At 42.3% G+C, this 22,086-nt stretch overlaps 1 protein-coding gene across 10 annotated transcripts in view; it reads right to left on the bottom strand.

Moving 5' to 3' along the window:
• The window catches only part of LOC124131479 (dmX-like protein 2), a 104,624-nt gene that overhangs the window by 35,886 nt on the left and 46,652 nt on the right, over positions 1 to 22,086 (bottom strand). For all 10 annotated transcript variants that reach the window (XM_048398447.1, XM_048398473.1, XM_048398456.1 and 7 more), the window contains 21 exons: positions 21,253 to 21,945; positions 19,984 to 20,116; positions 19,391 to 19,549; positions 18,306 to 18,537; positions 15,694 to 15,836; positions 14,806 to 15,181; positions 13,058 to 13,198; positions 12,355 to 12,698; positions 10,076 to 11,381; positions 9,583 to 9,621; positions 9,007 to 9,161; positions 8,023 to 8,142; positions 7,266 to 7,363; positions 6,594 to 6,759; positions 4,551 to 5,781; positions 3,371 to 3,983; positions 2,574 to 2,686; positions 2,018 to 2,260; positions 1,519 to 1,676; positions 1,058 to 1,176; positions 183 to 313 (listed from right to left, as the gene is read on the bottom strand). In XM_048398447.1, the coding sequence (XP_048254404.1) occupies positions 183 to 313; positions 1,058 to 1,176; positions 1,519 to 1,676; positions 2,018 to 2,260; positions 2,574 to 2,686; positions 3,371 to 3,983; positions 4,551 to 5,781; positions 6,594 to 6,759; positions 7,266 to 7,363; positions 8,023 to 8,142; positions 9,007 to 9,161; positions 9,583 to 9,621; positions 10,076 to 11,381; positions 12,355 to 12,698; positions 13,058 to 13,198; positions 14,806 to 15,181; positions 15,694 to 15,836; positions 18,306 to 18,537; positions 19,391 to 19,549; positions 19,984 to 20,116; positions 21,253 to 21,945 (6,713 nt within the window). The remainder of the gene's footprint in view (positions 1 to 182; positions 314 to 1,057; positions 1,177 to 1,518; positions 1,677 to 2,017; positions 2,261 to 2,573; positions 2,687 to 3,370; positions 3,984 to 4,550; positions 5,782 to 6,593; positions 6,760 to 7,265; positions 7,364 to 8,022; positions 8,143 to 9,006; positions 9,162 to 9,582; positions 9,622 to 10,075; positions 11,382 to 12,354; positions 12,699 to 13,057; positions 13,199 to 14,805; positions 15,182 to 15,693; positions 15,837 to 18,305; positions 18,538 to 19,390; positions 19,550 to 19,983; positions 20,117 to 21,252; positions 21,946 to 22,086) is intronic.

Genomic DNA, 22,086 nt, shown 5'->3' with positions numbered 1-22,086 from the left:
CTGTTTATTCCCTAAAAATCCCTTATTTTAACACTGAACATTCCAAAGAGTGAACTAGTGAGACTTGGTGTGTTTTCCATGTGTCACTCATGCATAGGCATGGTGAGTGTACATCACAAATGCACGAATGAATAATGTCATTCAATGGTTGTGTAGCTGCTGTTAGATGCGGTGCGACTCACCTGGGAGCTCGATCCCTATCTGTGGCAAGAAGAGCTGTAGGTTGTGGAGCACCAGGTGGATTGTAGCGTACCGGATCAGACACCATGTGTAGGAGTTGGGGTCACTGTGTTGCTGCACGGTGGTCAGGTTCCTGCAGAGTAGAAGGAATGATTTGGCTCAATGATGTTGCCAATAGAATTTCACATACATGCTGGTATGTCAGTTAATGCGAGAGGAAATCCTGAAATAAGGCAAGTCATCGACTTAAGCCTCTTAAGTGAAATGTGTTAGCATGGGAATATTTATTCTTTCAGCAAACAAAGGATCTGGGGCGAAACTGTGATAATAACCCATAGAACTCTGTTAGCTAGGGGATACAACTCAAACAGAGACAGGGGTCTGTGACACACAGTGTATTTGGTCTGTCACTCCCACCATACTGAACTAAAGGATCCCTGTCACTACAATATACTGAACTAAAGGATCCTTGTCACTCACAACATACTGAACTAAAGGATCCCTGTCACTACAGTATACTGAACTAAAGGATCCCTGTCAATACAATATACTGAACTAAAGGATCCCTGTCACTTCAATATACTGAACTAAAGGATCCCTGTCACTACAATATACTGAACTAAAGGATCCTTGTCACCCACAACATACTGAACTAAAGGATCCCTGTCACTACAGTATACTGAACTAAAGGATCCCTGTCAATACAATATACTGAACTAAAGGATCCCTGTCAATACAATATCCTTAACTAAAGGATCCCTGTCACTACAATATACTGAACTAAAGGATCCCTGTCACTACAATATACTGAACTAAAGGATCCCTGTCACTCATAACATACGGAACTAAATCCCTCTGAAGAAGCATTATGACTCACAGTGTATTTGGCCTGTCCAATTCATCTTCATCCTCTGTGTCACACTGTTCTGACACATCAGACAACATGGAATCTTCAGAGTCATAGCTGATGATGGACTCGGAGCTTGGGACAAACGGCTGGAAATATTGATTTGCAATTTTAACAAGACACCATCACCTAATATCAATAATGATTATCAGTAAAACTTAAATCAATAGACCTGAATATAAATAATTATTTAAAACTTAGTTGATTACCATGCACTCTTTAACATGTTTATAGTAAAGATACAAAGTTAAATATATTACAAATTCTGCCAACAAGACAACGCAATTCTGATCCCATAAGGCAAAATCAACACAACAGTTCAGTTGAATAGCAACTTCAGGCAAAAACAAACTGGTATGAACCATCCTGGCAATAATCTTGCACAAAGTAAAAGGCACGTTCTTGCACAATGTTTGCTGATCTGCAGTTACCTTGGTCATGAAGTAGGTGATCATGCTGAGCTCTGGAGGCAGGAACCTCTCCTGGAATGTTTCCCTCACATCTGAGGGTTTAGTAAAGCCAGGGGATGGGCCTATCAGCTTCATGTTGAGACGATGACGCTGTTTCGCATTATCATCAGCGGAAGAATCTGCAGGCAGTTTCAGTGAATAAACCTATGGCATCTTTGCTTAAAAATTTCAGGTGCAAAAATATTCTATGCTATTATCAGTCTAAAAATCACCAATGTGTTCTATGTGCTTGTGAACTATATGAGCTACACAAACTGTAAATTGTTGAAACAAATACACCATTTTCTCAAATTTGTCATGATAAAGTGTTTTCTCCTTACTTCACCTGATCATCAATGCTTTTATGACTATTAAAGCTTTTTCAATTATGTTCCTATTTCAATTTAAATCACAGACCTACCGTGTATGGGTCTTTTTTAAAACTGTAACCAAGCAAAGAAACCATAATTCTGTGACTCACGGTTTGGAGGATTATTGCTGGATCTCATAACAGTCTTCACTCCCCCACCAAACAGAGCAGACCAGGTCTGCTGGTCAAACACATGGGCGGCCAGGCGGTACAGCATGAGCGGGTCGTACGTTGCCAAGCCATTGATCAACATGCTCACATACACAGATATCAAGGACTCGCACAGTAGGATGTTCAGTTTCGGGGCATCCTCATCTTTTTCGCGAGCTAGCAACACTCGGAGAGATGTCACTCCTGTGAAAGGATATGAAAGTTTACTACAGAATTAGTTGTCTCCATTACAAGTCTAATAATATCTTACAGTCAGTCATCTTCTAAGGAGAAAAGCCTGGGCCATTTGACAGTCCAGCAAATTTGATCCAAGTCTATCAACAGCTACTTTCTCTGTCTGCCAAATCAAATATCACAATTTATACCACTATAGCAGTTGACCTTAATTACACAGAGATAATATGTTTCATACATAGCACTAATTACAACAGCAAGATCACAACTGATCTGTGGAGCATAGTCCCTCGGTACACTTTGGTTTTTCAAAAGATCTCACCTGGCCACTTTGCTGGTTGAGAGTTGATAACTGCATCCCCCGACCCGCATCCTCGATGACGCTGCCTTCGCACCCCAGCCATCAAGTAGCTTGCTTGGCACACAAAGTTTGGACTGCAAAGGAGGAACGGATGTATTTTCAGTCATCACAAAAGGAAGAAATTCTTTCATTTTGTCCTAAACCAGTGGGTATGTTGGTTAGGAATAGTTTCAAGATGATTAAATGACAATCTGGTGGTTACAATGTTTGGAATTGCTGACCGTGTGTCCTCACACCCTGACTGTATGGATCACTGCTCTGCCTATCAACCACTGGTTTGAGTTTTGACATTTCACTGACTAGAGCTTGAATAATCCAGACTTGCATAAAACTACAAGCACAGAACTGGACCATGATACCTATTAATGCTTTTGCTTTGAATTTGTTCTAATGAACTTAACAGCATGCATTTCTTAATTACGAGCATGTATATCCTTATCACAATTAGTCAAAATTGTGGTCACTGGTGAGTTAGTGAATTTGGTCAAATTCTGCTTTGAACAGTATTTCAGTATGAGAGGAAAAACCAAAGCAATTCGACTGATCAAACAGGTCTCAGACATTAATCACTTTGGTGAAACCCACAAGCACAAGCCCAGAAACATAATCTGGGATTCGACCGCACGATCATAGGTTTCTGGCATGTCCATGGACGCAACTCTGAATAGTGAATTGCTCCACCTGAGACAACTGTGCGACCCATGCTCCAACAATTATCACTACTCCAGCAGCTAATGAACATGTTATCCATAACCTACCCAGTAAAACCTTCCAGTCCAACATCTTCATCATTGAGGGACACCACAAAACTGTCACTATCACAGAGACACTGGTAAATACACGAGGACAACGCGACCGCAAGATTTCTCAACAAGAACACATTTCCAACATCAGTCGCCAGATTGGGTGGGATGGGGATTTCAATGATGGTGTGTAGGATGTCCTGGGACAAGCACTGCAGGTAATGGATAGGATCAGCCACCACAGTCTTTGAGCTGGCGATACTGGCTGAGAGGAGGGGCAGCGTGGAGGGGAAGGGGAGGGGGGACAGGAGCTGCTGCTGGGGCTTCTCCTGCTGGAGCTCCTGCAGCAGCAGCAACAGCTCCATCCTCACAGAGGCCAGGCCCCCACCCCCAGAGCCCTGCAGGACACAGTAACTTAGAAGAGTCCTCAGAAGCTGTTGGTTGTTTTTCAACCACTGTTTTCTTCGTGCCATTCTTTCCATCTTGGCTTCCAGATCTAGTTTGTCAGCGAGGATGACTTCATGTAGCGATGCTTTGCTTGCAGATGTGTCAGACTTCACTGACAATGATCGACCAAACTTGGGAACATCCAGAAACTCATCAGAATCTCTACTAGCATCCAAGTTGGCTTTAAAAAATGAAAAAAAGGTTTAAACATATTTTACAATTCTAGATTCAATTTTACATATTAATGTTCTTTTTACCATAAAATTGGAAATTACAATACCTGATATCAATCTGAAACAAGAATTGAGCTCATGCTTTGAATATTTTTCAGTTCTACTTATATCATTGCTAGTTATGTAGTCTGTGCCAAAACATTTGAATTTGTAAGACCAAACTTGGATCTTAGCATTATCTTTTGTTATTAATGTTATCATATTGGACTTTTAGCAGAATTTTCTAGACCAAAAAGAAATTTAGTAGAATCAGGCTTCAGACAAGTGGTTAGAGTCACAGACTGCTCAGGTATGTATTGGAGGAAAGCCCAATGTTACACAGATGGTAAGATGACCACAGGTATGGTGATGACAGAGCAAAGATCATAATTGGAGTGATTCTTGGATTTGAACCAAAATTCAGCAGATCTGGGCATGGCTAAGAGATGCAACTCTGAAAAGAGATTTGCATAGATTTATACTGCTTGACAACCTGTTCCCCTGAAAGAAAAATATCTCCCTTAAGAATATCTTACTTTCTGGAAGTTCTTCTTCCTGTTGACCATAGTTACAGAGGACTCTGAGGACCTCAGCTTCTTTCTCCAGCCATATATAGAGTTGGTAGCGCAGTTGGCCACCATCAACCTCAAACCCAGTTGCCAAAGTTCCAAGTTCCTCCATCAACACTTTGAGACAAGCAATGAACTTGTACTGCTGCGCCATGATGTCAAGCTTCTGAGGAGTGGACTCTGCTGGCACGGAACTGTCATTAGTCTCACTCTTTGTCACATTCTCACCCTTACTGAACACTGACTTAGGCTCAATGTACTCCTCTTCTTCCTCTTCTTCTTCTGATGCATGTCCTATCATAGCAAGTTCACGGTCTAAATCATCATCAAATCGAACACCAAGTGATGGAGTTCCCCAGTCCATGTCACCTGCCTTACCATTCCCAACACTGAAAGTCACAGGTGTTCCCCAGTCCATATTGTCAGCAGTATCGGACTTGCCATTTGTCAACGGCCCATTCATATCTTTGTTAATATTTTTCAGGTTACCAGAGATGGGTGTGCTCCAATCATTCATACCAGTGTTGGATTCATCCTGCTCAGACAAAGTCCCCGTACTGATACAGCTCACATTAGATGGGTTCCTGTGCTTGTCTAAGGAGTACATCTTCTTGCCCTCCTCAGCATCCTCCACCATTGGGGGAAGCCGAGACAAAACCTCCAAGGCCATCAGAGGGCAGCCATTCTTGAAGTGAGCATGGGCTGTTGAGAAGAACAGCCTCCTCTCTGTTGGTGTGACTCGGTCAATGGTTGTGATGCTGTTGTCCTGCACAGCTACACTCTCGGCCCGAGTGAAACCAGTCATCACTCTTTTACGTCGGCCTAACGAGGCACATGCCAATCTCTGTCTCAGAAGTAAAGGATGAGTCCTGAGATAGTTATAGAAGTTAAACACATTTGGAGTAACTGAGGATGAGTCCAAATCAAATTGTTCATGGTCCATTTGTGGCCGTCCTATGTTGACTTCCACCAGAGTCTGAAGGGCTCCTTTGTAGTCCTTCAGCATCCATAGTGACATGCTCCTGAGGAAAGGATCCGGGTGAGCTTTGCGGCTGTCACAGCTCATGCCCTGCTCATCACAGCCTAGGATGTTCTCATATATGATCTTCTTGGCACTGTCCGGCATCATGTCCTCTCCATCATACAGATGGCTTATGACAAGAGCCAGCTGGATGTCATGGAGCTTCTCCAGGCACACCTGAAACACAAAACAATATTGAAGAAGGTTTGAATGTTTGTTGCTTAGCGTCACACTCAGCAATATTCCAGCTACATGACGTTGGCCTGTAAATAGCACTGTCTGGACCAGTGATAGACATTGTCACATGTCTTTGGGGAACGATGCCTTGCAAAGTTACATGAGTCACCAAGGAGGACAATCTGATCCAGTTAATAGCCTCTAACCACACTCATAGATTGCTTGAGACCTATTCTAACACAGAATCCGAGATCAGGCATTGAAAGGAACAATTAATTCTGAGGCAATGGCTTATTTAAGAATTGGCAGCAGGAGTTAAACATAGATTCTTTTTATTTCACCTCCCATCAGCAGCCAATCACATAATTTGATTTGCCTGGAATCAGTGAGAGTTCGTTTTTGTTTTGTTGGTTTGTTGTTTAACGCCGCACTCAGCAATATTCCAGCTATATGATGGTGGTCTGTAAATAAATTGATTCTAGGCCAGACAATCCAGACATTGACATAATGGGCATCCATCTGGGCAATTGAGATTCGATGTCATGCATCAGCCAAGTCAGTGAGCCTGACCACCTGATCCGGTTAGTCGCCTCTTACAACAAGCACAGTTGCCTTTTACGGCAAGCATGGGTTGCTGAAAACATATTCTAACACGGATCTTCATGGGTCAGAATCAGTGAGTGAGTGAGTTTGTTTTAAAAAAGGCAAAACATTATTTTGTGAGAAAACAATTTGCTTAGGACCTCATGCCTGAGAACCAAGATTAGTAATCTTGTTGTCAAACCACACTGCAACCTGAGTGATTGGTTCACCTCAATAGCATCTTTGAGTGATCCGGCCAGCAGGAAGAAGGCTGCTGCCGCCTGGAACATCTGGCGACCCAAGAGAGCAAAGGCGTTCTTCAATGCCGCCTTCCTCCATCTGTCCTGTGTGAAGTCGTTCTTGAAGAACATTTGCATCTTCTTGTCACTCACAGATCTGAGACAAACACAATACACAAACATTTATTATAGGGTTTGAGATTCTGTTTTGAGTGTGCGAATGTTGGTTCTGTCACAGTCAGCACTATTCCAGCTATAGGGCGGCATTATAATCATGATGACAAACTGAGTCTGGGGAAGCAGACCGGTGGTTGATTACATGAGCATGTTCCACTCCGTCAAGGTACAGTGAGTGAGTGAGTGTGTGTGGTTTTAGCAATATTTCAGAAATGTCACGGCGGGGGACACCAGAAATGGGCTTCACACTTTATACCCATGCCGGGAATTGAACCCGGGTCTTCAGCGTGACGAGCAAACACCTTAACCAGTAGGATACCTGACCGCCCCTCCGTCAAGTTACAACATGACATACAATCAACAAGGTGATGCATTATAATTACATCCCCATGTAAGCTATTATGACAAGCATGAGGTACTGGGGAACTATTCTTCCCTCGAATCCCCTTTGGAAATTAATATGATGTTTAACTTCTGTTACTCTACCTGTACAGTCCCCACAGGACATTCTTCTTCTTCATTGCCAGGAAGAACAGGGCTGCATCAAGAGGGTCCTTCTTTGCCTGGAAGGCAGCTTTAGCAACCTGGAGGCAACAATCACATCCAGCTACTTCAAGTTCGTGAATTTAGGACATTCACACACATATACATTCACATGAAACTAACAAAGCATGTATCAGTCAACCAGTCTACTACCAATTATAAATTCCTACATTCCCAAGTCATTACTTCATAAAACATAACCAAAACATGAATAAGGGACATGAGTTGGCTCCTGTGATGTATCACAGAGGTCACAGATCAAATCACTCTCTAAGGCATGGTTCAACTTTAAGCCAGCATATTAAAGGCATTTTCAAGGCTAAAAGTAAAACCCACAAGTCCTTGCAAACAGATTATAAGGAAATTGCTACTTTATTTCACGCTCAGAAAGATTCCATTTGAATATCCAAATACATAAAAAAAAAAAATTTAAGTCCACTCAAGAGTTTCATATTGTTTAGCAATCCAGTAAAAGACTCATTTATTATAATTGATTTCATCAGGCATTGCTAAAGAGAAAAATATTGGTAAAATATTTATAAAACAGCAGAGTCATAAATGGCTGCAAAATTCAAAGCCTTTCAAAGCATTTATCAAATCATGGTAGATTGAAAATGCCGGGATTAAGACCTTTTAAATGCCAGTCTGCCAAATTTGAGGCTTTTTCAAGGGTGTATGAACCTATTGTGTCATAGATTACCTTCTCAATACACTTCTTGAGCTGGCTGATGTTGGTGATCCACCACCCGGCTCCATACTGTTTCAGCTCCTCCCACGTAGGCTCCCCCTTCTGCATGCTGGGGATGAAGGACAGCAGCTCCTGGAAGTATACACACATCAGTTAACAAGGGACAGCAGCATATGGAGTTATACACACATCAGTTAACAAGGGACAGCAGCTCATGGAATCATACACACATCAGTTAACAAGGGACAGCAGCTCCTGGAATCATACACACATCAGTTAACAAGGGACAGCTACTCCTGGAATCATACACACATCAGTTAACAAGGGACAGCAGTGCCAGGAATCATACACACATCAGTTAACAAGGGACAGCAGCTCCTGGAATCATACACACATCAGTTAACAAGGGACAGCAGCTCCTGGAATCATACACACATCAGTTAACAAGGGACAGCAGCTCCTGGAATCATACACACATCAGTTAACAAGGGACAGCAACTCCTGGATTCATACACACATCAGTTAACAAGGGACAGCAGCTCCTGGAATCATACACACATCAGTTAACAAGGGAAAGCAGCTCCTGGAATCATACACACATCAGTTAACAAGGGACAGCAACTCCTGGAATCATACACACATCAGTTAACAAGGGACAGCAGCTCCTGGAATCATACACACATCAGTTAACAAGGGACAGCAGCTCCCGGAATTATACAATCAGTTATCACTTTAACCTTTCTCTGTCACTCAACCTGTCATTGGAGCCTTGCCATGTTGATTCCCTGCTACAACATGCAAAGTCAATAATGGAAACTTCTCAGTAAACAAGATTCATTTCATTCCTTTATACATGGTGTTCACGGTTCACAGAATCTGCTAGCTGATCTGTAAAGCAGAGGTGGCTCCAGGATTGTATACTATGCCTAAGATGTGATATATGTTGGCATGTTAGGTGTTTGACACAAACAGTAACAAAGCTGCAAATCCTCCTACCTCAGTAGCTTCTGTATGGAATGCCCAGACCAGCTGGAAGGACTTGAGTCCCTGTCTCTGCAGGGCCAGCTTCTGGAGAGGTGGCAGCGTACCCAGGAGGTAGTTGTGGTGCCGCATAGCCAGCAGGAACCGTACACCACAGTCATCCATGGACTCTGTCACAACAGTCAATAAACCTTACCATCAGTGAGTCATGTTCCTCTGATAGCACAGTACACAGTGACTGATGGGCTACGATCCTCGCCATCAATGTATGATGACACCAATCTGTGACAAAACCTTTCAAGCCCTTGGCATCATATTTTGTACAGTTTCGTGGAAGTTTATAAGCTGAGTTTACTAGATAAAAAAGCATTTAACTGCACTCAGGCTTGGGTCTAGTGGCCGAAGTCTGTGATACGCAATTAGCACAGTCACAGAGTCTGACCACAGATCCTCTTTACATGGTTCTTACAACAAGCACGGATTCTGGGGACCAAGTCTTCCCTTGAAAATTTACTCAACGATGATGAAGTACATGTTAACTGTGTATTCTCGATCTATCAATCTGACATAAAATTCAGCACAGAAGATTACCTGTGGCATGACTGATGTCTGCTTGGCCTTCTCCCATGCCTACAATGTCAAAACACAAATGAAATATGTTCTTAATCATGACTAACATACTCTCAATAGTAATCTAGGTAACACAAACACATCAGGTGGCATATATACTGCCACAACGATACATAAAGTACTTTGTTCATAATAAGATGCATATCACAAAACAAAGTAAAATAATGTCTTCTCAAACAGAAGAAAATACAAGCTTATTTGTGTACCAGCATCAATTTCTGATATTAAATGTCACTATACTTTAAGTGAATGGGTATTATTTTACACCATGTTTAGCAAAACTGCAGCCAATATCACATAAAAAAACACATATATATGACTGGAACGATTATTGGACTTTTAGATACAGTCAAAATGTACTCTAGTACTACTTCATAGACCATTATTAATGACTCAACACTTTAGGAAGACTCCAGTAAACTGAGGATCAACTTTCAGGAAGTTCTTAACTTACCTGTCTTAGGCTGATCGTGTGAGAAGTTTTCTGAGATGTCCACCTTTGTACTGGCCACTGTGTCTGCCAGAGCCATGAGGTACATCTGATCCAGACTGGACAGTCCAGGGAGGCGGATATGGAGGAGATGGGCCCCGAGGACCTTGCCCTGCTTCGGCCCGAAGTAGTGGGGATTCATTGCAGTGTGGCTGGAGGAGTGCATCCTGGTTCGCTTGGTACCAGAGCTGTCTGCAGACGTAGACAAGAGTGCTTCATCTAGAGAGTCATCGTTCATCACATCCCGGCTGAACAGCTCTGTGTAGTCTTCAGGGTGAGGGTTGGTGTTTGGAGCCGTTGCTGCTCCTGCTTTTGCGATTTCAACATTGACTCCCGTGTTATCCTCATCTGCAGCTAGTAAAGCATATATAGGTAGCGGTGGGATGGAGCTGATCTCGTTCACATCAACAGTTATCTCTTCTTCCAAGCGTAACTCACTTTCCTTATTGCTGGCCGACACAGACACACTTCGTGGACGTATTGATCTTACAGACACAAGCCCTTCCTCATTATCGAGGTCATCAACGTACACGGCCTGCATAGTTTCACTTCCTGCCATACACCTGGCCAGGTGAGCTAAGATAGCCTTCACCCTTTTGATTTTTCCAAAGTTCAACAACTCTATCAACTGTTTTGGATGATATTGGGGTAACACAGGGTTCGCTTGCCTTGCTGCCTCAAACAGACCAAAGTCATGTATTACACTTAGGCTGGTAATGCTGTCACTCCTTGAAAGACTGTTCTTTGAAGCTGCAGAACCTTGCTCTGATTTCTTCCACATTTCTTTCCTTTTGAAGCTGTTGTGAGATAGACTAGAATTAAAATGCTTAAAACTAGGCATGGAGTAAGATGGCTTGAAACTAGTCGAGGGTTTCTTTCCAAAGTTTGAAGAGCTTGCTACACATGACCGATTCACCTCATTTAGTGTTCGTTTGTCAATGTTGACATCGTCACCAGAAAGACTTTGGTTGTCAGCACCTGAAGCCCCTCGCCACTGAGAATACACATGCATCTCATTGTCCATTCCTAACACAAGGATGCCAGCTCGAACCCAAGATAAATGCATTGGCAAGGGAGGTAATCCATCTGCTGTAGTGAGCTCCAATGCTCGTAATCTCATCCAGCGAATTTCTTCTTGGTAGTTGTCAACGACAAGTGACTTTGACTTTTGCATCATAGGTCGAGATCGCGCAGTCAAGGTACTGCTTGTTGATTTCAACTGTTTCCCGGTGAAAGCCTTCAAAGATTCTTGTGAGATTTCATTGGATACCTGGATACAACAAAGACATTTGTACCATTGAGAGATATGAATTTGTAAAAAGTATAGAAGTTTCTGCTAATCTATTTCCGAACTTTGTTTGTGATCCTAGATGAATATAGCTGACTAACTATATTCCCAAACTACCCAAACTACTATCAATGATGTCTGTAAATGTAGATTGAGTTTGGCCCAAAAGCTATTAGTGAAAGTTCAATACTCTGCTGCCATATGACATTGACAATAAGAGGCATTAATGAGTTGAAGAGTGCCAGTACACAACTTTCAGCCCATGCACCAGTTTAAACCATGCACAACGCCACCCCTAATAATGAGTCCTTTACAGAAGAACGTCTCCAAAGACAATAACATAACTGCCAAAGAAATGTGATCTCATAGAACTCAAAAACATTACATCCTTACACAAACATACAATTCTCAGACTAGATCCTGACACAATTGCCAAAAGATCCTGACACAGCTGCAAAAAGGTCATGACACAACTGCCAAAAGGTCATGACACAGCTGCAAAAAAATCTTGACACAACTGCAAAAAGATCCTGACACAACTGTAAAAAAGATTTAGAAATAAGAGCAAAAACTGAGATCGCGACACAACTGCCAAAAGATCATGAAAAAATCATGACACAACTGCCAAAAGATCCTGACACAACTGTCAAAAGATCCTGACACAACTGCCAAAAGATCCTGACACAACTGCCAAAAGATGACACACAACTGTCAAAAAATCATGACACATCTGCCAAAAGATCATGACACAACTGCCAAAAGATCATGAAAAAATCATGACACAACTGCCAAAAGATCCTGACACAACTGCCAAAATATCCTGACTCAACTGCCAAAAGATCCTGACACAACTGCCAAAAGATCCTGACACAACTGTAAAAAGATTTAGAAATAACAGCAAGAACTGAGACCCTTGCACAACTATTAAAGTTGCTGCCAGGGTGCATCTCCATACCTGTGAGTACATCAACACCTTGGATCCAACTCCCACGGTGAGGATGTGTGAGCCGTCCTCAGCTGACACCCAGTCCAGCTGCACCAGACACTTCTGCATGAGGAGCCCCAGCTTGTTGCCCTGTTCCGCTATGGACTTCCTCACTGTGTGGATGGTGCTCAGGCTTGGCACCGACTTTGTGCGGGGAATGTTTGCAAATGATGAAGAAGGGGAGAGGCCTCCCACTGGTTTGGAGGCTGACCCATCGGAGTTAAAGATCTGGGCCAGATCAATCTCAGCTTTTGGGTCGGGGATTTTGATGTTTTTAAGTTCAATGGTGTCCTCTAGAACCCATTCAGATCCACCTGTAGGAACAGACATATTTCTCAGGGTTTTTTTCTATACTAGCACACTGTGGAAAAGCATTTATGTTTCCTTATATATTAAAAATGTTAATATAGTATTCATTGATTATTGTTTCAGTTAAAATAACATATTGAAAAGTGCTTACAATTAATACAATTTCAATATGCATTGTCTTAAGGTATAATGTTAAATTTGGAATCGTATATGATTATACTTGTAGAGTAACGTGATTGCATGAAATCATTATACATAGACTGGGATTAAAATCTGAATTATTTCTTTCAGCTTTGTTATTGAAGGAATACATTTTGTCAGAACATCACAGAGATATGATAAGCCATGCTGCATATTTGCCTACCTGTTGATTCGCATTCATATATTGCAACATAAAGGTTGACAAACTTGTCGTGTGGGTTTTCCGACATTGCTCGGATTGCACCATGTCTGTAGGCAACAGCGATTCTCCCACTGTAGGCACAGCACACAGTAATAGGCTTGCCTGAATAACAAGAAATCACTCAACAATTCAATATGCATCACGTGACATGTGACATGTGACATGGACATGTGTTCTGTGAAATTACATGAAAACTTCCCGGTAAGGCTACGTTGGGGTCATGTCACCTATTTTGCATGTAATACACACAGGTTATCCTAGTGTGGGGTCAGGTGACCTATTTTGCATGTAATACACACAGGTTATCCTAGCGTGGGGTCAGGTGACCTATTTTGCATGTAATACACACAAGTTATCCTGGCGTAGGGTCAGGTGACCTATTTTGCATGTAATACACACAGGTTATCCCAGCGTGGGGTCAGGTGACCTATTTTGCATGTAATACACACAGGTTTTCCTTGCGTGGGGTCAGGTGACCTATTTTGCATGTAATACACACAGGTTATCCTAGCGTGGGGTCAGGTGACCTATTTTGCATGTAATACACACGTTATCCTAGCGTGGGGTCAGGTGACCTATTTTGCATGTAATACACACAGGTTATCCTAGCGTGAGGTCAGGTGACCTATTTTGCTTGTAATACACACAGGTTATCCTAGCGTGGGGTCATGTCACCTATTTTGCATGTAATACACACAGGTTATCCTAGCGTGGGGTCAGGTGACCTATTTTGCTTGTAATACACACAGGTTATCCTAGCGTGGGGTCATGTCACGTATTTTGCATGTAATACACACAGGTTATCCTAGCGTGGGGTCAGGTGACCTATTTTGCATGTAATACACACAGGTTATCCTAGCGTGGGGTCAGGTGACCTATTTTGCATGTAATACACACAGGTTATCCTAGCGTGGGGTCAGGTGACCTATTTTGCATGTAATACACACAGGTTATCCTAGCGTGGGGTCAGGTCACCTATTTTGCATGTAATACACACAGGTTATCCTAGCGTGGGGTCAGGTGACATATTTTGCATGTAATACACACAGGTTATCCTAGCGTGGGGTCAGGTGACCTATTTTGCATGTAATACACACAGGTTATCCTAGCCTGGGGTCATGTCACCTGTTTTGCATGTAATACACACAGGTTATCCTAGCGTGGGGTTCAGGTGACCTATTTTGCATGTAATAATCTCAGGTTATCCTAGCATGGGGTCAGGTGACATATTTTGCATGTAATAATCTCAGGTAAGACTAGCATGGGGTCATGTGACCTATCCTGTCCCCAACACTCACAGTTAAGACAAGGACAAAAATGAGGAGACAACAATGGTGCAATCAAGTGCAGACATTTGTTGTTTGCGCGTCACCTAAGCTGGCGTAATAGTGTGTCAAGTGAATATGCAAGCCAGATAATGTGTGGTATAGTCTATGAATCAAGTGCAGCAATAAAATTCTCCCTCTCCTTATTGCACTGAACACTGAAATTCAAGGCGTCTTTCAATATCCAATTTCAAAAATTGTAAACAATAGAATACATTGCATGCTAAATCAAAACCCTACCACCCAACAGACTGCGTGACTTTTCACTAAGTAACTACAAACAGACCCTGGCACCAAAGAAACCCACATTTCCTTGTTGTTTTGTAAAAGTGGAATCTTTTCAGTATCCCTATCAACAGGTGCTCAGTACAGTTCAGCCCCTACCTGGTATAGTTATTGCACTGTCACTGTGGCACGTGTTCATCATCTCCCACTCTGACCATGTGTAATCCGTGTCGTAAGGTTGTGAACACACGCGTGTCATGACTGCTGGTCGTCTTGGCCTCGCCTCCTCCTCCAGGCTGTACTCGTAGCTGGTGATGCTCAAGAAGCTCTCCTTGTGCTGCGTCGGAGACGCACTCTGGCTGGCCTCCGTCACATCACACTTCCAGAACCGCACATCACCATCAGAACATGCCGTCACCAGCAGATACGGAGCAAAGCATGCTGGGTAGATGGAGGCCGAGCTAAGATGGCCAGCAGCAACATTCACACAAAGAACCTGCACATCTTCCGGGAGCATCAGCATTTGATTGCAAACCTGAAGAAAAAGATGTTACTCAACATCATAGTTCATGAATCATGTTCAAATCTTCATGCATCATAAATAGTTTTTCATTTAATTAATTTTTGCTAGGAGTACCTATTTGATCTCATAGTCAAGAGCAAGTTGTTCAAAGGTCATAATTCACATACATTTTTGATTATTTAAAATGAAATCCAACTTCTCGTAGAGAAGAATCTTAACGACATGCTCTGAGTACTTCAGTAATATTAATGGTGTCTGGAGAGAAGAACTTGGGAGTGATAGCCATATTCTTCATTTAAAGGTCATGTTGTGGCGATCACTTCTAATTGAAAATGAAAACTATACATATAAAGGTATTTAGTAGTTTCAGAAAAGAAGATATTCTAAGTGAGATGGACCAATATGCAAATGGATAAACCCCTATGACTAAAGGTCAGTCAAGGATAAAACATCTCAATAAAATTATGATAAATATTCTCAAGCAGAATATGTGTACAGGCCGAGTGCAAGTTTTCCGTCCTTACCTTGGTGGTTGTGATGGACATGGTCATGACTGATGCCTGTCTTATGAGGTCTGGCTCATCAAAGGAGGCTCCTCGGAATGGGGAATTCACATCAAACTCATGGCGTATGTAATCACCTACAGGATTAGCATTGCACCGGTTGCCTGGAAAAAGGAAATAGAGGCACTTTCAAACAGTAGGTCAAACCTTTTTCCCAAAACAACTCACATTATTATTATCATACAACTCAGCGTTAGAGAGTTGCCAAACAGCGTAATAATTAAAAACTTGTAGAAATTTGCCATTTCTTAGGGGTTTTGCTATATATTGTCACCATAAGGACTAGAGGACTAAAACTGTTCTGCAGAAACTGCTCAGTCCTAAATGTTGATCATGTCCGGTTCAAAATTTAAGAATGCTCGGACAATACTTTTTAAAATGTCCAGACAGAAAAATTTAAATGGCCGGTAAGCAATATTTTAAACCGGACATTTGAGATTCCCAATCGGACATGTCCGGCGCATATGACGGTTTCCGGACCCCTGGCTGTAACTGACAGAAACGTGGGTGCAATAGTAGACATGCTCTAGTTTTATGTAAGAACAATTGATGAGGTTTTCTAAATAGAAGGAAGCCATAAACTGTAACTTGGAGTGTTTCAAAACATGACCCTTTGATGTATGTGATGCATGCTAATCTGTTGGAAACCTGTGAGAGAGTGAGGTGGGTCTTTTAATTGCTCTTAAAACAAAATTCCAGACATAGTCATGGTTGGAGACACACAGAATAGACCAACACTCTTTTTCTAAAACAGCAAGGCATTTGCTAATCACACCGAAGATCTGGGTTCAATGCACGTCCATGGGTATATGTGTGAAGCCCATTTTTCGCTCTCCCCTGCCGTGATATTGATTGAATATTCTAATATTAACATAAAACCATACTCACTCACTCGGTCATTTAACAAAAGGATTAGTTATTCTGGTAAAAGTGCAACTTCTTTTAAACAGCAATGCAGACAATGAATTGTTGAAGTGGTACAAATGTTCATATCAAATACAAGACCAAATCTAACATAACATAATAGAATCATAATGATTAAGTCTTGGTCCGCCAGAGATATCGAACCCATGTTAGACCATGATCTTGCGGACCGTGCACCACCACAAAACCATGAAAGAAGATATTTATTGAGAAGTACTTCCTTCGCAAGCATGCACGTTTAGCAATTCAAATACTGCATGCTTCAGTTCCCATATTATGTACAGCATGGTTGGCAACATATTTCACATTTCTGACAAACAAATACTTAGAGAGTGCATTGTAAAATTTAATAACACCAACAAGGCTTGACTTTGGGAGTACTCTACCACAAACTGTGAAGTCATGTCTACCATGTCACACGCTTTAGTGAGTGAGTGAGTGAGTTTGGTTTTACGCCGCTTTTAGCAATATTCTAGCAATATCACGGCGGGGGGACACCAGAAATAGGCTTCACACATTGTACCCATGTCGGGAATCGAACCCGGGTCTTCAGCGCGATGAGCAAACGCTTTAACCACTAGGCTACCCGACCGCCCCCGTCACATGTTTTAGACTACCAATATGTAGAACTGGAACACCTACTCATGCACAAAACATTCCAAAAGCTGCTTCATTGTCTCTAGGGATGTCAGTTTGTCTTATGCTGACAAGATTTCAGCCGACATGATTTTATTGTGTCGCATTGAAATGCTTCAAGTATTATGGTGAAATCTATGGTTATAAAGCACACATATATATGCAGACTAAAACCTATCTTCATTGACACCTGTATTTGTCATTTCAACATACTGAAAATATAAGGCTTAACCAATGCCACATCACTAGCCATTGTGTCATAGTAGAATGGGGGCACACAGTTTCGAATATTTACAGGTATCATATCTGGATTTGAAACCTCTAAATTGAAATCCATGGGCCCGAGACCGACGTTACAGTGAGGGATGACTGTATATATACTGTTGTCCTGTTCCTGTATTCTACCACCTACTGTTTCTCCTTTGGTTGTACATAAACATGTTTAAAATGTGCAAACAATAAGCGGAAAGGGTGTTCTAAATTGTTTAACTGGTTCAAAATCCAATTGACTTTTGTACGTAAAATATGTTTAAACTAAAACATAAAAGTGTTCTGCGGCTACTTATATACCAAGAGTAAGGATACAAATATACAAATGATTTTAATCTTAATATACACATAAAATAGTGACCGTCTTCAATTTAAGACAGAACAAAAGTGTCATCTTCTTACGGACAATCTGATATGTCAGCCACCATGAGTGTGGGTTTAATGGTGATATGCACTGCAACCATAACTTCTATCCAGTATTCTTATCTCATGACAGTGCACATGAAAAAATATAATCAGCTGTAAACAGATAAGGAAGGGCTTGGACACAGTGAGTGAGTGAGTGAGTATGGTTTTACGCCGCTTTTAGCAATATTCCAGCAATATCACGGCGGGGGACACCAGAAATGGGCTTCACACATTGTACCCATGTCGGGAATCGAACCCGGGTCTTCGGCGTGACGAGAGAATGCTTGGCTTAGACACAGACTGAAAGCAAGGGACAGATAACTCTAAAGTCTTACCCTCCGATTGACTGTTGAGCTGGGACGAGATGGTGATCTTCCACATGTGGAGCATGGAGCCTCCACTCACGTTGCGCTCCAGCACCACCAGGTAGAAGTTCTCCTCGAAGGAGCTCATGTTCCTCAGGTCCACGATGGCCTCCATGTTAGGGCCCCCTAAATCACCGGACGAGAAGCGTCCCGTCACAAGCTGTTCTTGGAACACGTGCAGGAGCTGGATGTTCTGCCAATCCTGTTAACATCAAGGGCTTTGGTTAGAGAAAGTCCTTTCATCAGTATTTCAGTTGTTTGACATTGAGCAACACAGTCAAGTGTCTATCTTACAAATCCTATTGTGACAAACCTGAAAGTGTGTGAGTTTGGCTGAACACTGCTTTGACAGATCTCAGTAATAATCATTGCAGGTCCCCAGTGAGGAGAAAGCCTGAAATGATGCAGGTCTTAGACATTTACCACTTTAGTGAAACCCATGAGCACAAGAATGGTGCTGACAAACCAAACACTATTGTGGGATCTGGGATTCAAACCCCGAATCAAAAGATTCTGACATGACTAAGGGATGCAACTCTGCACATCAAAATTGTACCTCCTCAGAAGTGTCACCTTGCCCCCCTTAGTTTAGAGCTGTACAATAGCTACATCACAATTATGAAAGACACTGAGTTAACAAGTTGCACCAATCTTACAAGATCTTACAAAGAATAGCCTTCGCCAAGCTTGGCATTACAGATTATCATTTGGTGATGTAATGTTGCCGTTAGCAAAATTCCAGCCATGCCGGGTCTGTAAATAATCTAATCTGACACACAATCAGGTCACACATTGTGACCACACAACCCTCATTAGTCATCTCTTACGACAAGCATGGAGTACCGGAGAGCTCCCTGCCCCGAAATCCCAATGGGCATACAGCCCCATCAGTGAGTAAGTATGATTTTACACCACTTTTAGCAATATTCCAGCAATATCACGGCGGGGACGCCAGAAATGGTCTTCAGCATGATGAGCGAATGCTTTAACCAGGAGGCCGGCCCGACCGTCCTGCAGTCCAATGACTGTGAACGTCCAGACAATGACATCATCACCTGCTGGGCATCGTTGATCCCCTGCAGCTCCATGATACATCCAGGTCTCGCCGATGACTGCTGACTGACGATGTTGAACACTTCACTAGCAGCTCGCACTGGGGAACCCATGTCACCATGGTAACTAGAACTTGTTGTGCTGGAGAAGCTGAGGGCTTGCTGCAAAACAAAGCGTTCCTTGCGGTTAATATTAAGATGATTTATGCACTTAGGTCTGTTTGCATTTAAAAACATGAATATTCTAACCATATCATTACTCCATTTGAAGGCTTTTCAATAGCTTAGAATGAAATCATTACACAAAATGCAGAGCTTCACATTGCTGACCAATAATACCAAACAAAAGAACCTTCATTTCTGAACATATGGGTCCGTTGATATGACATAGGACCTGTTTCATGATGCAGATACAGGGCCTCATATGCTCAGTTATCAAGGGATGTACAGTTTTCAAAATGGGTCAGTAGGTTTAATATTCTTGAAACAGATACATACAAAGTATCACTTGACCAGTGACAACTGAAATCAATCTGGAGCTCTGTGTCTGTTTTGAGTCATTGTTTGCATGAACTTCTAATATTACAAAGACCTACATCTTTCCTCTGTACTGAAGCATCCATGAGGAGAGTTCTGGCATCTATCACAGCTTGATAAAGTCTCAGACAGTTTCCATCTGATGCCACAAACAGTGCACTGGGGGAGTTACTGTAGGACCCCAGGGAGGTACTGCAACAAACACGAGTGGACTCAGTCACAGGTATACCAATACAGGCATCAAGTATTTACTCAGTCACAGGCATACCAATACAAGGCATCCAGTGTTCACTCAGTCACAGGCATACCAATACAGGCATCAAGTATTTACTCAGTCACAGGCATGCCATTACAAAGCATCTAGTGTTTATTCAGGTATACCAATACAAGGTATCCAGTGTTTACTCAGGCATACAAATACAAGGCATCCAGTGTTCACTCGGGTATACCAATACAAGGCGTCAAGTATTTACTCAGTCACAGGCATACCATTACAAAGCATCCAGTGTTTACCCAGGCATACAAATACAAGGCATCCAGTGTTCACTCAGGTATACCAATACAAGGCATCAAGTATTTACTCAGTCACAGGCATACCACTACAAAGCATCCAGTGTTTACTCAGGTATACCAATACAAGGTATCCAGTGTTTACTCAGGCATACAAATACAAGGCATCCAGTGTTCACTCAGGTATACCAATACAAGGCATCAAGTATTTACTCAGTCACAGGCATACCATTACAAAGCATCCAGTGTTTACTCAGGCATACCAATACAAGGCATAAAGGGTTTACTCAGGCATACAAATACAAGGCATAAAGGGTTTACTCAGTCACAGGCATACCATTACAAAGCATCCAGTGTTTACTCAGGTATACCAATACAAGGTATCCAGTGTTCACTCGGGTATACCAATACAAGGCATAAAGAGTTTACTAAGGCATACCAATACAAGGTATCCAGTGTTTACTCAGGCATATCAAGACAAGGCATTCAGTGTTTACTCAGGCATACCAATAAAAGGCATCCAGCGTTTACTCAGATATACCAAAACAAGGCATCCAGTGTCTACTCAGGCATACCAATAAAAGGCATCCAGTGTTTACTCAGTGACAGGCATACCAATGCATGGAAATATCTGGAATATGGACACTGATAACTGTCTACCACAGTATCAGCAATTTTTTCAACTTTGGAGCTATTCACAGCAGGCTATTTCACAGAATGAAGCGTACCCTGTAGCCATAGATCATGTCAGACATCTTTAATTTAATCAGTACATTACACATAGAATAAAAAAAGCCATATCATCAAAGTCATCTTACCTAGGTAACAGTGTTGGCACCCATGCCACATTGGAGAAGGCCGAGATGGGAGGAGCATTAATCCTAGCCAGCTCAACGATTCCTCCGGACTTAGACAGCGGACCGACTGGGTCGACTCTCCAAAGAATGAGTTCACTACAGAATGAGAACCCTCCATGACTTTCTCCATCATCATCTGTTGCAGAATCCTTCTCTGGAGACTCCTCCTCGGGAATGTTGTGATGGGATGTTGTGAGCAACAACGGTAACACTGGATGACATGATGCAGAGTTTGTTCGGAATCTATGGCCACATGCTCTAGAAGCATGTGCTACACTGACAATTGTCTGAAACTTGGAGTTATCGGAGAAACTAATCTGCCACTGATTAATGCTTCCGTTGCTGTGTTTGGAAATCATAAGTACATTTGGAATCAACATATTGTCATTCTGACCGGGAGAGTTTTTCCCTGTCGCTGTGGCAGGCTGTCCACTGTGTCGAACAAATCCCTCGTGTTCCATCATGGACACTTTGCTTTCACTCATCTTCATGGCTGACTTGATGTCCATCTTGCTGTAGTTGCAGTACATGAGGACGTTGCTGGCCATGGTGCGAGCGTCGGGGATGGGAAATGCGTTGGGCAGTCGGGATGAGAAGCTGACTTGTGCCTGACGGAAACAGTACGGGTTACACTCATCCAGCCAGTCAACTAGCCTGAAACGAAAGCAAGGGAGATCATCCATGCTCATCAGAAGTAGAAAGTTCACAACCATGATGACTGTCAACACAAATTAATTACAATGAAGATCTTTAAAGTGAGGCCCATTTATATCCTGACTTCAGACATCCTGCTGT

The sequence above is a fragment of the Haliotis rufescens genome, unplaced genomic scaffold (assembly GCF_023055435.1).
Source record: "Haliotis rufescens isolate VD_foot unplaced genomic scaffold, xgHalRufe1.0.p SCAF_1, whole genome shotgun sequence".
Classification (NCBI taxonomy): Eukaryota; Metazoa; Mollusca; class Gastropoda; order Lepetellida; family Haliotidae; genus Haliotis; species Haliotis rufescens.
Note: the sequence above shows the minus strand (reverse complement) of the source record. Positions and strands in the feature narration are given on the sequence as shown.